Source organism: Meleagris gallopavo, chromosome 2 (genome assembly GCF_000146605.3).
Source record: "Meleagris gallopavo isolate NT-WF06-2002-E0010 breed Aviagen turkey brand Nicholas breeding stock chromosome 2, Turkey_5.1, whole genome shotgun sequence".
NCBI lineage: Eukaryota > Metazoa > Chordata > Aves > Galliformes > Phasianidae > Meleagris > Meleagris gallopavo.
The window spans coordinates 21,103,835-21,119,398 of NC_015012.2; the positions used below are offsets into that span (position 1 = coordinate 21,103,835).

The window sequence follows — 15,564 nt, forward strand, 5'->3', positions numbered from 1 at the left end:
TTTTTTTAATTTCTCATTCTTTTCTGACTGTATGCAGAGGGGATCCCACCTCACTTTTTTCTAACTAGAATCCAGGAGGGTACAAGTTCCCCAGCTCATACATGTGGAAGTTTTCATAAAGATATCCTGAATGTAAGGAATGACCGCGGTGTTTCTGTTGTTGTCTGCACTCTGGGGTTGGATGATGCAAAGTGCAAACTGGTAGAAAATCTTTTGTGTTTTGATGGCTCTGGTTTCAAATCATTACTGTCGTCCTAGGGAGCGGGAGAACATGAGTGGACAAAAATTTTTCAGGATAATTTTTTTCATATGAGCAGTCTTGCGGCCTTGTGACTTTTAGCAGATTTCTTTCTTGCCATGTCATGGAAAGCTGAAAATTATGGCTCTGATTTGTTTAAGAACTTAACAGAGATTCCCCCTATTCAGAGCCTCTTTAGCACTTGTGCTACATAAGTGTTTACTTGCTTCTGTCATCACAGTGTTGTGGTTTTTTGACCACTCCTCAAATGTTTAGAGGCTTTTAGCCAGCAAAAGTCATCTTTAGCTTATCTATCCATCTCCTTCTGCTTTACAGTTTGAAAGGCAGTGCTATGAACTTCAGTAATGTTGGAAATCCATATTTTTAAACATGGATTGATGAAGTTTCTTTCCACAATGTAACTAGGAGTGACCAAAATGGTACTGTCAGCTTTAAATACAAAGTGAAGCAATAACGGTCTGTCTGAAGTGTGCTTACAGTTGGTTCAGATTCTTCTAAGACCTTGGAGACAGTGTGTTTCTACCTAGATCATGTTTTGTGTGATTTGAAATTGCTTGCAATTTTTTACTTCAATATTTAAGTCTGTTTGATTTTTCTTTTTTTTAATGTGTCCAAATAACCTTTCCTTGTTCTGGTGTTTCATTTCTTGCGTTAAAAATTGAAGAATTATTCTTCAAAGGCAACAAAAAACTTGAAACGGTGCCCTGTTGTTTTGTCTCTCCTTCTAGGCTTCAAACAAACAGCATTTCTGCCCATTACAACATCTGCAATATGTTAGGTATTAGAGCTTCAGGATATTATATTAGTTCACAAATGCATTGATGTTCCTCTGGGTAGTTAATGCTTAATGTATTTTATCTGTCACTGGGGAGGAACGCGCTGTACAGCTCGCTCTGTCTGCAAATGGTCTGACTCATGAGCTCGAGATACTTCAAAAGGATTTCAGCACTCCATCCCATTCTTCAGTTTTGGAGTTGCTATTCTAATAATAGAAGCAGCAAAGCAGACAGTGGAATTGCTTCTTGTCTGCTGCAGTTTATTACCAGCCTAGTCACGAAAACAGGCATAACGGCAGTGTTCACGTTGCGCAGGGAAATGTGGGTGGTGAGGATGTGAGCACTGCCTGTCTTGTACCACTGCTTGGAAGCAGTAACCACTATAAATGAACAGGGTTTGAGTTTGCATGGTCAGAAAGGCAAGTAGTAAGGCTTGGGTGTCTCTGGAAATCAAGCAGAGCTGTGGGAGTGGCATGAAGTAGCAATTGGAGTCCTGCAGAAAATATCAAGGGTATGCTCCATGAAAGATGCATCCTTGTGAGGCATGTAAGTTGTACTGGAATTGTGCCTTTGGTGGCTGTAGTCAGCATTGCTTTTCTGCCCTGATGAAATTTAAATTCATAAGTTTTTGTATCGTATAAACTGATTGCATGGCATAATTCTGATCAGAAGCTCTTGAAATGATGTTGTCTGTGCTGAAATCAGTGGAAGATGTTCTCTTCGTGGAAGACAAGCTTAGGTTTCACTGCTATTGATTCTCAGTCACACACGGGTAAAAGGAGCCCTCTCTTCAGCCACAAACGTTATCTCTTGTGCCAGTGAATTATAGAACTCAAGAAAATTGTACCCCTGAGGTCTTGAAAACACGCATTCCAGGAAAATGAAGTCAGTCTTCAATAGCAGTCATCACTAAGATCTGTTTCCAAATGGAACTTCTGTGCATTAAGAAGAACATGGTTCTTGGGTTGATGAGAGTTACAAGAGCTACAGGGCATCTCTATTCTAATTGTCACTTGTTTTTACCACCTCTGATTGCTAATTGCAATAAGAGGAGGGATTGACTTACAGCATCAATATTGTGACTACCGAAGCCAACTTCTCCACAAAGCAGGTGTCAGTAAACTGCAGCAGTAAAAGGAGAAGCCAAAAAGAATGGAAGTGAAAGTAAAGGGGAATACAGGTTGCTCTCTAAAATAAAGTGTGGAGGAGTATGAAATTATTTGCCACAGAAGAATTAAAACGGCAGTTGGGATGTCTTAAACTAAGACTTAGTATATTTACATGTACTATAGGAACAGGTTTCTTTCATTTGTGGGTTTCTCCCTCCCAGCTTGTTCTCCTTACTTAGCTCTCTTTGATAAGGGTTTTTCTCAAAGGGAAATAAAAATTGCTTGATGGCACCATGATTTGAGTTAGGTGTGAAAGATGCTCTTCTTTTGGGCGAGTTGAAAGAGCTGTTCTTCCTCTTTCTGATAGAAAATGTCTAATTTTTTTAGAGGTTTTTAATTCTGACCCTAAAATATTTTAAATATTTAAATAATTTTTAAATATTTAAAAAACAAAAATGTAATTGCATTCTAAAATACTTAGCCCATTGTTTTCTTGTTTTGGCTTTTACCATAGGCAAGTATATCAATTTGCAGAGACAAATGCCTTTATCCTTTTAGCAAAGGAGGTGGGGGTGGACGCCGTTTACATTTCTTTATCCACTTTTTTTCAGTGAAACCTAGATGTGTTAAGTAATATACCATAAGTGATGCCAAAGGTGAAACTTCTTAGTGCCAGCTATTGGACACTCCCATTCATAAAGGAGACACAAATGAGTTCAACATTTGTGAACGTTTGTGCAGCTCCAGCTGCAGCTACTTTAACTAGCTGCTTGAGAATGGGCACACACAAGTGTAACTTCCCAAAAACAAATGATGGAGCATGAGGGGAAATATTAAAAATGTAGAAACCTGGTTGTTGTAAGCTGCAATTCCGATTGAATACCTAATGATAAAATCCCTTCTAGGATGCAGGGTTACTTTCGAGGGAGCGAAGGAGAGTATCTACTAATAACCCCATGCATTTCTTATTAAAGGTTTGCAAGTGGTTGACAAAAAGTGGTACTGTTCAGTTTTATCTGTTGCTAACCTGTGTCTTCTTGGAACTGTTCTTCTTGAAGTCTTGCTTTATGGATGCCTATGATTACAAATGATCAGAAGAAAAATAAACCAAGTCTGGTTTCTTCTCATCTTCTGATGGCTGCTGAAATTTCTGGCAGGAGACTTTCCAGTTTTCCAGCTCAGTGGGGAAAGAAGCTGAAACCCAATGTGATTTCAAAATAATAATAAACCCAAGTGTTAACTAAAATTTAACCAACACCTTTATAACTTAATACTGATTCTTATGGCACACATTACTAACAACAAAAAAGAGGCGAGAGTAGAAGTTTTAAGATGCAGTATACAAAAGAAATTATTCATGTGCTTCTAGTCAAAGGGCTGCTTCCCCTCTAGACAAAGAGCAGAATACTGGGCTGCCATTCTGGCCAGGTATAAAAGCACAACATAAATCTACTGAACTGTTAGTTAGCTGAGTGGTGATTTGTCTAGCCTAATGACATACTGCAATTAAAACGCTTGAATATTTATTCATAGCATCACTTACCTGCACGCAGTTACGCAGCCAAGTGTTCTGAAAGCTCTCCATAGCTACACCTAGATGTGCAGTGGTTTAGCTACAATGTGAGGGGAAAAAAAAAAAACCCAAACATTTTTAATTGTTTTATACTTCAAGCTTTGCAAGGATTAGCTCATAAAAAGCTCACTTTGTAGCTCCTTTTTTGAAATATATTCTTGGCTTTAAAGAGACTTGTGTGTATTTCAGACTTGGAAGGATAAATCTTTCTGTCTGTTAATTTGCCATTGTGTGCTGTGTCTTCATCCTTTACTGGAGAATCCCAGATTCCCACTATGTCCCATATGAAGTCTCTCTTGCAGCAAAGCCATTTTTCTGTCACTCCTGTGGGTAAAAGATTTCATTTCTAATCAGGATTACCAGATTTGCTTGATGCTGAATTTACTACGATTTCCAATAACCAAACTTGTCAATGTCAACAGTTTATGGACTGGTTTGGCCTTTTCCTGCCTGCCTTTATTTATATTATGTGAAACCACCTGTGCAGAAATCCAACGATTGCAAGACTGTAGAGACACATTACAGAGTATGTCTTGGGAATAGAAAGAAGTCATAGAGTACTGCTTGCTGATTTTCAGGCACCCTGAGCAGCAAATATTTTGCCTTTGAACCTCTTTTGTCGTGTTACAGTGAAGCAAAGCACAGTTCCTGGTTCTGCTGCCATGCATCTGAGGTTTTGATTTCACTGTTTTTGGTTGGGATGGAATGTCATGGCACAGCCTTTTCTTAAAGGAAAAGGTGCTTGTTTTAAAAATTTTAGCGCAGGGGGAAAATCTAAGATGGGCATTTCTTCCTCCACTGAGTTTAAAGGGCACTGTGAGCTTAAGCTCGATATTTGGAGGTTTTTCTTCTTTTAAAAAAATTGTGGTAGCAGCAGTGGTTTGTGTGCATGCTTCTGTGGTTTACTGTTGTTTCCCATCCAGCAATGATATGTGAAGGACTTGTAGTAACTGATTCTTTTCTCTTTGTTAATCAATTCAATCAATTGGCAATAAGGTGATGTTGAACACAAGAGACAAGTCTGATTGCCTGAGGAGAAATGACAGAGGGGAAAGGAACTCAAGGAGGTAGGATTGAATTACTGTGATTCAGTACATTACTTCCTGTCTGCTGGGTACAGAGATTGAGTTATTAGTCCCACCAGTTGGTAGATAAAATGAGTTGAATAAATCAACTGAAGGGCAGCAGGACCCCTCTTGTTACTACTACTGCAACTAAAACTTGGTAGCATATTGTGAGCCGGATGGGAGTTTGCCAGGTATTATCATAGAATCGTGGAATCCTCAACGTTGGAGAAGACCTCCAAGATTATCTAGTCCAACCATTCACCTACCACCAATATTTCCCCACTAAACCATGTCCCTTAGTACCTCATCTACACGTTTCTTGAACGCCTCCAGGAATGGTGACTCCAGCACCTCCCTGGGCAGTGCCTGGCCACTCTCTGGGAGAATGTTTCCTAATACCACTGCAGCTGAAACTTGGTAGTGCATTGTGAGCTGGCTGTGAGTTTGCTGTGTATTGTACCTTAACGAGAGTAGGTGTACTACTCTTCAGTGTATCAGCAGAAGCTTATTTTCTCAATTTTCCATTGTCTGAAAATTTCCAAGTCAGGTCACAACTACTGTATACTGGAAATGATTAATAATATGAACTGATGTGTTCCAAGGAAGCATCTATAGCACTGAGTGATCTGGAAATAAAATCACATTATGTGGTAATATTTAGGTGCTTGTGATCCACCTTATTTTGTAGGTGCTCAATATATTCAGCACTCTGGTTTTGTGGCTTCTGGAAAGTTGCAGTTAAGTTGAACTACTGTATATTGGCGATGTAATAAAGATGCTGAGGTAATGATTTCAAAATGAGTACATTCTTAATATGTTTCCCTTCAAACAGTTCTTCTTTCATCTTACCTTTTTGTGTAGTTGGGTACTGCCATGCACAGGAACATGAAATACTTGATAAGTAAGGTGCATGGTCAACTATGACTGCTGCTTCCATTTTGTGCCTTCCGTGGAATTAAGGATATCTATCCAGGAATGAATTCAGTGCACTCTGCCACCTTCTCTTCATTCTTCCAAAACTTTTGAGCCCATTCTTTTGTGGTCTGCTAAAGGGCAGCAGTTTATTATTATGTTTTTGCAGCAGTTTATCCATGTCAGTCCTGTCCATGATGCCAATTTTTGTGTTTCATTAAAGGTTAAGAAGGTTTGGCAGCAGAAATACCCCCTTGTGTTCCAGCTTGTCCTCAGATGTCAGAGGGACTGGGGGCAGCTTGGCTTGGATTCTGAGTAATGCTCATTTATGAATTGTCACGAGTACAGATGCACAAATAGCTCAGTGCACCTTCAGCTTAGTCACATTTGACTGAACTAATACAGCCTTCACTAAAGGAGTATGGCCACGTTCAATGAGAACTTTCATGGCTAGATTAGTGACTAGTGCTGTTTATTGGAACGACAGCTTCTAGATTCTTTTTGATTGCTGGAGATAAATACACTGTCTGCAATGCCCGTGCAGGTACCAGGAATGTGGATATACAGCCAACCAGAGATGTGTTAAATCATGGAACAGTTCTGTAGAGATTTCTGAGTTTCCTGGGAAAGCACCTGGTACCAGGGAGCGTGTGAATCTCACCCAAGAGGTGTCCCTATGGGGCAGGGAGAGGCTCAGCCTGTCAACTGGTCTCAGCTGTCAGTGATGGGATCTTTCCTAAAATTCCTCCTCTTTTAAGCTGTTTTTATGCTGTTTTCTTACTTTTGGGTGGAGCTTTAGTGACTAGTCATACATACTTTTGGCTTTGCTTTTGATGGTGTAGGCTAAAAAATTAAGAGGGTGTGCTTGGTGAGGGGTGGAGGCAGGTAGCCTTTGGGATGGAGATGTGTTTTGCTATTACAACAAACATATAGTAAGCAAAGTTCACCCAGGGCCATGTTTTCACAAACAACAAAAAAAAAGAAAAACTGTTGGCTCAGGATAACAACTATGCTGATTATTGGTTCCATGGTACCACCAAGTTCTGATCCCTTTGGTGTTATCAGAGCCTGGCCATGGAGTTGCTACTTCGTTCTGCTCTCTGTGCTGTTTCTCTTGGAACCAGCGCCCCAAGCTCCCCTGGTGCTGCCAACCACAGGGCTGCACCTTATGTTGCCTGGGGAGCCATTCTTGAACAGGTTCTTTGTACGTTCACTGTATTCTGTCCTGGAAGTTTTCTCAACATTGTAACGTCTCATAGAATGGTAGAATCATATGATCAGATCTCCAGAGGAAGACATCGGGACAAGTCACATCCAGTGATTATTCCACAAGAATAAAGGGGATCCTCAGAGCTCATGTTAAGAGAAATGAGGAAGGATCCATGCTTAGTTTTTGTCAAGGAAAGGAAAGGAGGTTAATGTTATGGAATAAACAGGTTTTCCCATTTGTGTGTGTAGTTTGATTCTACCTACTTGTCACCAAATAGAACATTTTTATGTATTTAACCTTGTGTTTGACTTGGTTCAGTACTAACTCTGAAGCTGCTAGAAGTTAATAGAAATAGCAGGTTTCAACTGTATGATGCTAATGGAATTTCTTCGAGGACAGGGAAGCCACGCATGGTTTATTGCTTCACACCTTCAATGTGTAGCCTATGGGTTTTGCATCAGTTAAACTACAGCTTAGGAAACAGCAAGCATAAGCCTGTAATTGTCCTTGAAAGAGAGCTGTCTGCTGCCTGGAGAATGTTAATAAAGCCTTCCTTAAAAGTACTAAAGTCCAGTAGTGAAGGTGATGTACTTCCTTTGATGTCAGAAATGGAAATAATAGCCAGCGAAAAGCACTTGAGATCCTGAGAGTCTAGAAAAATAGTTGTGTCCTACATGCATGGGCATGGCATCTTCCTCTTCCTGTTGAACTTCACAGAACTGCTCAGCTTCCCCCATCCTGTCCTTTGTGTTGCAGTAGCTTTGTATTTGTCGAAAAGGGCCAGGCTCTGAACAGTGATCTCTTTGCTCTGGTACCAGCAATAGGCATAGGCCAGGTTTTGATTTATGGCAGACACTCTTCAGTTTTCCATCCTGTGCTTTTCTGCAGGAGGCCTTCTTCTGTTTATTTACTTTATGATGATGCAGTTCTAATTCCTCCTTACCTTGGCATATTTTTGCTAGTGAGTTGGGATGCTGGATGATCAGCAGCTGTGGCTTCATCCTGATGTTGTTCTTGCCACTGGAGTATCTGGTCTCTGGTCTACAAAACTGTGACTAATAGTTTCTGTTATCTGAGCAGCTTGTTCTCTGAACCTATTTTCTTGCCTGTAGCTGACTTGTTTAGATGTGAATGACTAAGTCTATTTAATGAAGTATTTTAAATGGAATGTTCCAACTAAATCTTTTTTATTGTTTTGCTTTTACCAACGTAGTTTGATAGTAGCAAATGTAGACATGAACAAACTTGATGAGCTTTAGCAATAAATAAATGAATAAACATTTTTTCTTACAACCTGATTAAAAAAAAAAATCTAATGAGTCAGTTGAATTTGAAAGCTGGGTCAAAAGCTTATGTAATTTAGAGACCCTAAATATAGAATAGTGTAATGACACAAAAAGATCAATCTCTCTGCATATGTACTGATAGAGTATTTTTGTTTTGTTCTTATTCTGTGCATGCGATTTACAACTAAGCTGAATCCCTCTGCTTGAAAAAATGGTCTTGCTAATATAGCGTATGTTATGCTATGTGCCAGTTTAAATTCACATGTAGCATGTAGGTTTCTTCATTATTACTGGATGTGGAGGTCTTTGATTTTTTTTTTTTAATTTATTTATTTTAGTTTTTAATAGTGAAATTAGCAATGTGGTCATTGTAAAGTTTACCTTTTATTTTTCTTTTTTAATAGTAGTGGAATGGGGTGATGATGTTAAAGCGGTATCAGAAGATGAAGCTGTGGTGCTGGTGAACCATCAAGCAACGGGTGATGTCTGCACTCTGATGATGTGCCTTCAGGATAAAGGCACGGTAGGCTACATCTGGGGAGTGGGACAGCTTCTGTTTGTAATTTGTAATCATGGGTGTGCCTGCATCTCAGTGCAGTGCTGATCACTTTCATTTGTGTGTTAATCTATCAAATAATCACAGGGCTTTGAATACGGGAAATTTTTGGTTAGATTTTGGATTAATGTGACAGTAGATTGGAGAAGGTTTTAGACCACTGTGTTGCCTTCAGAGGTCAGTTACAAACTCAGTGTGCAGTCTAGGTTAGCATGGAGGGAAGCAGATTCCTTGAAGGTAACTGTGTCCTTCTTCCTCTCACCATATATCTCTGTGCAGTTCGTACCAACTTTATGCAAACCATCATGGGTTTAGCTTTTAGGTTGTGACTTTATCTTGATGTAGAATTTTTCTCATGAAGTCAGAAGCAGCTATGGGATTTTGGTAGAAAATCAGAAACTGGAAACTGGGGTAATTAAAGGGAAGACGTATGTATGTTTAGGTTGCAGAGGGATAGGTACATGCCTGGCAAGCTGAAATGCTGCATCAGCTGTGTCTGTCTTAACGTACTTCTTTCCTGCCATCATACTGTGGGGAAATGAGGAAAACAACAGCTGCTCTTGATTGTATCTGTGCAACCTGTAACTGATGCTGTTCTTCTTAATGTACATTCATGCACATTGTGTACACTGCATTTCTTCCAGTTTTTGTACAGTCTTTCCCAGATGTTGTGCTGAGCTAATGTAATAAACAAAAGCCCTCAAGTCTTTGAAATGGAAAGTACGAAAATGCTGCTCAAGGGTGATGGAAGAGACTAACTTCTTCCTGCTATACCTAGAGTAGACAGTGTTCTAACACTACTTTTAATTGCTTTATTTCCTTTGGGAATTGAGGAAGTTAGGTATATATGGTATTCTGTATTGTACATACCTAAATGAGTAGAATGAACACTTTTTAATTCTCTTCATCAAAGTTATGCATGGGACAATCTTGGTAAAGGTTCAGCTAGAAGGATAGAATTGTATGGATACGTACGTCATATAGGCTTGACTGCTGATGTCTCCTAATTTAAACATCATAGAAGTTAATTGACTCATAGAATTGTAAAATTATTTGAATTGGAAGGGACCCATAAAGGCATCCAGTCCAACTCCCCTGCACTGAACAGGGATGTTTACAGCAGATCAGGCTGCTCAGAGCCCCCCCAGCCTGACCTTGAGTGTCTCCATGGATGGAACATCCACTGCCTCTCTGGGCAACCTGTGCCAGTGCCTCAACAACCTGATAGTAAAAAACAAACAAACAAACAAAAAAACCCTTCCATATATCCAATCTAAATCTCCCCACTTTTAGTCTGAAACCATTTCCCCTTGTCCTGTCAGAACTCCTGTCAGAGTCTGTCCCCTTCTCACATATATGCATCCTAGTTTATATATCTGTTTTTAAATCTAAGTCATATTGATCCTATTTCACTCCATAGCTAAAAAGTTTCAGCTTAGACAGAATGAGTTTTGGTAAGTGCAGAAGATGCTAAAAATGGAATTAGGTGTTGAGGTGGCAAACAGCCTTCAGTGTGGGGAATGTTAGGTTTGTGGGTTTTCAGAAAAGCAAAGCAGCCATAGAAATCTGCATGTTTCCTTATGGGGTTTTCGTTGTTGTGCTTGGAACAATTATGTCCAGAGCCTTGAGTGGCTTTAATAGTTTTTTAGCTAATAAATAAATAAATAAAAGAGCACAAATGTTAGCGCATGCTTAAAATATTGTGTGAGTGGTACAACTGTCTAAAAATAAGGAGAAAGATCAGAATAGTTTATCCTTGATGGAACTTGCTGAGTCAGGTATTTTTAAATAGCTTCGTATTTCTGAACAGGAGAATTGTCTTATCTTGGAGAGACCGTGAAACCACTGGAGGAAGAAAAGAAATCATTACGCAATAAGCTACTATTTAAACAAGACAGGTTTTTGTTTGGGTTTGTTTTTTAACAGTTTAATTTAAACATGAAGTCCTCTGTAACCTTGATATTCAACTGCAAGTAACAAGATAGCAATTGCTTTCATTTTGTTTAGGACAGCTAAGCTGTGTTAATTCTGAAACACTTTTTAGCACTTGAGCGACACTTTTTAGTTCAAGGTACTTTGTGTAGGCGGGAGGCTCCTTTCCATTTCACACAGAAGGGGGCATGGAGATGGGAAGTCATGGACCAGAGCTGGTCTCTTGCTGACATGGCAGTGGCAGAACTTCCTCCCATGGTGGTCTGAAATTTTGCTCTGCTTTGCAAGGCAGCATGGAGTCGAATCCAGCTGTAGTCAACAAGCACTTCTCCCCTTGCTGCTGCCTTTTTTGTTGTTAATTTAAAACATCAGAAGTGTCTGATTTAAGACAAAGTTGTGTTTTTCTGTGTAGCAAAGTAGAATGCCAGAAATTTTTTGCAGTTTGACAGTAGGTTTCCTACAGGCCAGGTCAGGAACTGTGATGGTTTTTTCCTAGCATTTTTTCCTAGCAATTATTTATAAATGCCAGTGTACCCTATCTGTTTTAAGCAAACAATCTTATTGAACGGTAAGTTAAAATACATTTGTTAAGCTGTTTCTTCTCTTTGAGATTAATTTAGGTGAGTAAGGAAAACACATTCTGTTAGGGAAGTGGAACTTAGCTAAAAGCTGCACATAGTGGAAGGCCTGGCATGGGGTTGTTTTAACAAGTGCCATAAGATCAGCCACACAGTAGCAGGTTTGTGCTGATTCTATGTGACCTGAGCACACTTATATATAGCTCTAGAAATTGTTCCAGTTTGTGAAATTATTGAACTCTTAGTAACTTAGTTGAGGTCTCATAACCTTTAATGTTAAAAAGTAGGTTAGAACGCTCCTGTTGTTGCTTTCTGCCTGGATTAGGGCTGATAGATTTGACCGAGTTGTTTTATTCTTATTAAGAGCAGAATGAGCGCAGTGGAGAGGAAGAAAAAATACAGCTTGTAGCTGTTTTAGTGCAAGTTTCAATGCACATCTGAGTTTCATAGTTGTTATAGGCAAGTGCTTTGAAAATGAAAGTCTGTCTGTTTGCATTGCGTTGTTATGTATCTATGCAGAATGAAACCAAAATGAGCCTGTGAATAGGAAGTACCTAGATTTCCTATTAAAACATCAGAAACTATTATCAACATTCTGTATTTAACTTAAACAGGAAGGGTGGAGCAAAAAAACCCAAAAATTATTTCTGTCCATGAACACCTATGAGTTTGTGTTCAAAGCATTTTTAATGTCTTTGCTTAGCATACTTGAAATGCTCGATAAGAAATTCCACTGATAAGCATTGTTTTGTTCCTGAGGGTAAAAACCACCACCATTCTCCTGCAGCTTTTTCTGTTCTGCCTTTGGTAGTGGAACAAAATGAATATCCAGTAATCTCGTTTGCCTTTTGATTGCAAACAAGATGATTGTGTTGTACCCTTTGATCTTCCCCTTTTTGATGGGGGGTGTGTGTGTGTGTCTGTTGTTCATGAATTAATACGCATTAAAATATTTATTTCTTCTTTGTACTCCTTACTATGGAGTTTGCCTCTTTGTAGCCCGTTTGGCAGCAAACTGCATGTTCAGGGATACTGGTTAGAAGATCTGTGTCACCTGGAACACAACGAGATGGACTTCGGACCTGAAGATCAATGATAAACTTTTGTGTTAGAAATGAAGTCCTCTGAAATTGTGAGCTAAATGCCCAGGTGATACACAGCCATACAAAGTTGTGTGGGAGGAGAGGAGCCTCAGCATTGCTGGGCAGCTGTTCCTCATGGGGTGCCACAGTACTTCTAAGGCTGACTCCTCAGAAGACCCAAACCATTGCTGTTCGGGGGAGCAGATTATTAAGTTTGCTCATCTCTTCCAGCAAAGCAGATTATGTTGGTTTAGTTTCTAATTAATAGAATAGAACAATATTTGTCAAAAAGCCAAAGTAATAGATGAACAGAGAGTCATATGGGTACTGCGTTCCACTAAAACATCATTAGTGGAATCTGAGTGCTATTTTTAACTTGATGGTCACAAAGTTGCATTTCCCTATGACATTTATTCTCAGGATGTGTGGATGTGAACTGATGATATTGTGACTTTTCATGTCTTTGAGAACTGCCCCTCTTTCAAACATGGTTTTCTTTTTCTACTTGCGGTAATGCTGGATGGCCCAGGAACCAGTACTCTTGCACTATCCAAAATCTTCAAACAGAAAGTTTGCTGATACTAAAAACCCACCAAAGCTGAGTGGTTCTTACTGCATTCTGTAACATTCAGGTTTAGCTGAGAGGTCAGCCCTGTGTCTAAGGCAATAAAGCATCTTAGGCGTTCTTTGGTAGTTTTGTTCTTCTGAGTGTGTGAAAACGTCACCTCACTAAACATCTGGCCACAATTGTTTATGGATAAGGAAAAGAAACAGAGTATGTGGTAGTTACTTTTCTTTAAACATATAATGCAGGATTCATTTATAGCTTCTGTGGTCAAAAGGGAGAATGGGTAATCAGAGCATCCAAGAGACTATTAGATGTATTTGGAAGAAAGTCTGGTGCTGCAATTGTAGATAGATAGAGCAGATTATCAAGGTAGGTGTTTTGGGTTTTTTTTCTTGTGACTGTTTGCTTTTTTCATGTAAAATAGAATTCCTGCAAGAACTATAATCATTTTTTTCTACAAATGCCACTTAGACATGCAGAGATGTGGCTTTTACCTGTTTTCACCATCCTTGGCTGTACCAAACTATTTTGTGAGAATTACTGTTGAATATGTGAGGCCTGCGTATTGCTGCTACTGTGTAAGCCTCTAGGGCTTGAAGGGAAGTGCAGGCTACACCTTAATGGTGGATATAATCAACTAATGTGTGAACAGTGCATTTTTTTTCCTTTGCCTCCAAGCTATGTATCTTGGACAAATGAAAGATGCCAAGTATAAGTTACACATTTAAGATGAAAAAAAAAAAAAAAACCCGAACCCAAAAATCTTCTGACTATCAGAGAAATACCATAGTTCTCCATATTCTTTTTTGACTGTGGTAAATGGAAAAGTGTTTTGTTACATGATCTAACTTTCACTAAACTTGGATCAGTCTCTGTGTGGCCTTCTAAGCTAGGGGAGAGTGAAGGCAGTCAGCCTCATACATGGTGGGAAGCATATAAGAGGCACTGGATTTTCCAGTGTTGGAGAGCCGACTCCTACCCCTCTTAACATATACACATAGAGCTACTGAGGGGAAGGACCTTGGAGGCAGAAGTTTTCCCCTTCTGTTATTTACCACTAGGACAATTCCCTTACTGATTATTCTCTTACTGATATCAGTCTTTTGAGATTTGAAATACCTTTCTTTGTTCTATAGAAGTTATGATCGAGGTGATTCTAATAGTTCCGTATCTGCTTTTGCTTTCTCACCATGCTGCTTGGCCAGGACAAGAAGCATTTTATGTCTTAGTGAAATTGTCAGCTGCGTGTGGCTGGTTGCTCTGCTGTGAGAGAAACTAGCAATGGTATATAGGCTGTGCATAGGTCTTGGTGATGGCACTGTTCAAAGGTTATAGGGAGCACACATGGAGCATGTGCAGCTCAACAACAGAGAACAAAATGACCTCATCCCTTAGCTGTCAAGTACAAAATATGTAAGAAAACCTGTTTGGTTTTGTTGCAGATGTAAATCACTTAGAGATTTCAAACACAAATTCGTGTTGTTTTGTGGACTTTTAACAAACACCAAAAATGGGTTTAGTCTGCTGATTTCTTCAAATTGTGATGGCACATCTGTAAGAAGTGCTACGCGTCCCATAAAAACACTGAGTAGAATTGACCACAGCATGTGGCTAACAGTGTAGAATTGCATCTTACATTATGAAAAAGCACTTTGTGCTTAACACCATTCTTGAGGGAGAAGTGTAGCACTTGTGTTGCTTTATACTTTGATGCACAGACACATAAAGGATTTTCTTCCATGTATTTGCTAGTTCTGTTGCTTCTCCATGACCTGTATGTGCATGCTTCTCTGCACATATTTACTCAGCTTTTTTCTGAACTTTTCAGGTTGTCCGTCAGATGATGTGGCTGATGGATCATATTTTTAAGTATACAAATTTTGGCATTGTCTCATTAATCCATGGAGACTTCTTTATAAGACAGGTAAGTGGTAACATAACAGTGCTTCGATTTATCCTAATGTTTGGGGTATTGGGATGCTATGGGTCTTACCTCACGCAAGCCCATCCAGGTTGGTTTTCAGGATGAAATAACTATGCTGAAATGTGTGTATTTGGGTTGAGCTTATCCAGCTTATTATTTTTTTTTCAGTTTGAGTTCCTTGTGTAGGCACAGCAGTTAGATTGTTTTGTTTGGAGGAGTGGGGAGTGGTGTGTGGTTACTTTGAAGTTTGACATCTGTTGATAAAACTACACTCCAAAAGTAGAATTGTAGTAAGTCCACTGATCAGCATGGATCTGGTGTCAGTTATGAGACTGTAACATCCAGCATACGTTTCTTCCCTGTCCTTGTTTTCATTTGGACTTTTAAACAGTCTGTGGTAGACAGAATATTCACATTTTTAACTTTTCAGAGGACGGTAATCTAATTTTCTCTGAAATAAATAAATACTTATTTCATGGCAATAAAAAAATCTACAGTGAGATTTGTAACAAAGACTAGAGGCAAGTCTAGGAAACATCAAACATCAAGACAAAATGAAGGTCTCTAGAGGGAGACGATAACATACTGGAAGAGTACAGAAAAGAACAGGGACACTTCATAAATATAAATCCATTTCAGTAGTTGAAATTCACAAAATAAATATTTTGAGGTACACGTGGCTGTCAGTTTGTTAATTATGATTTCTGAATGCATTGTTGCAGTTTCAGTTAT

The 15,564-nt window shown here is 39.2% G+C and overlaps 1 protein-coding gene across 2 annotated transcripts in view; it reads left to right on the plus strand.

The window, feature by feature from the left end:
• The window catches only part of LPGAT1 (lysophosphatidylglycerol acyltransferase 1), a 57,991-nt gene that overhangs the window by 16,353 nt on the left and 26,074 nt on the right, over nt 1-15,564 (plus strand). For both annotated transcript variants that reach the window (XM_003203864.4, XM_031552363.1), the window contains exons 2-3: nt 8,597-8,715; nt 14,737-14,832. In XM_003203864.4, coding sequence (XP_003203912.1) covers nt 8,597-8,715; nt 14,737-14,832 — 215 coding nt within the window. The remainder of the gene's footprint in view (nt 1-8,596; nt 8,716-14,736; nt 14,833-15,564) is intronic.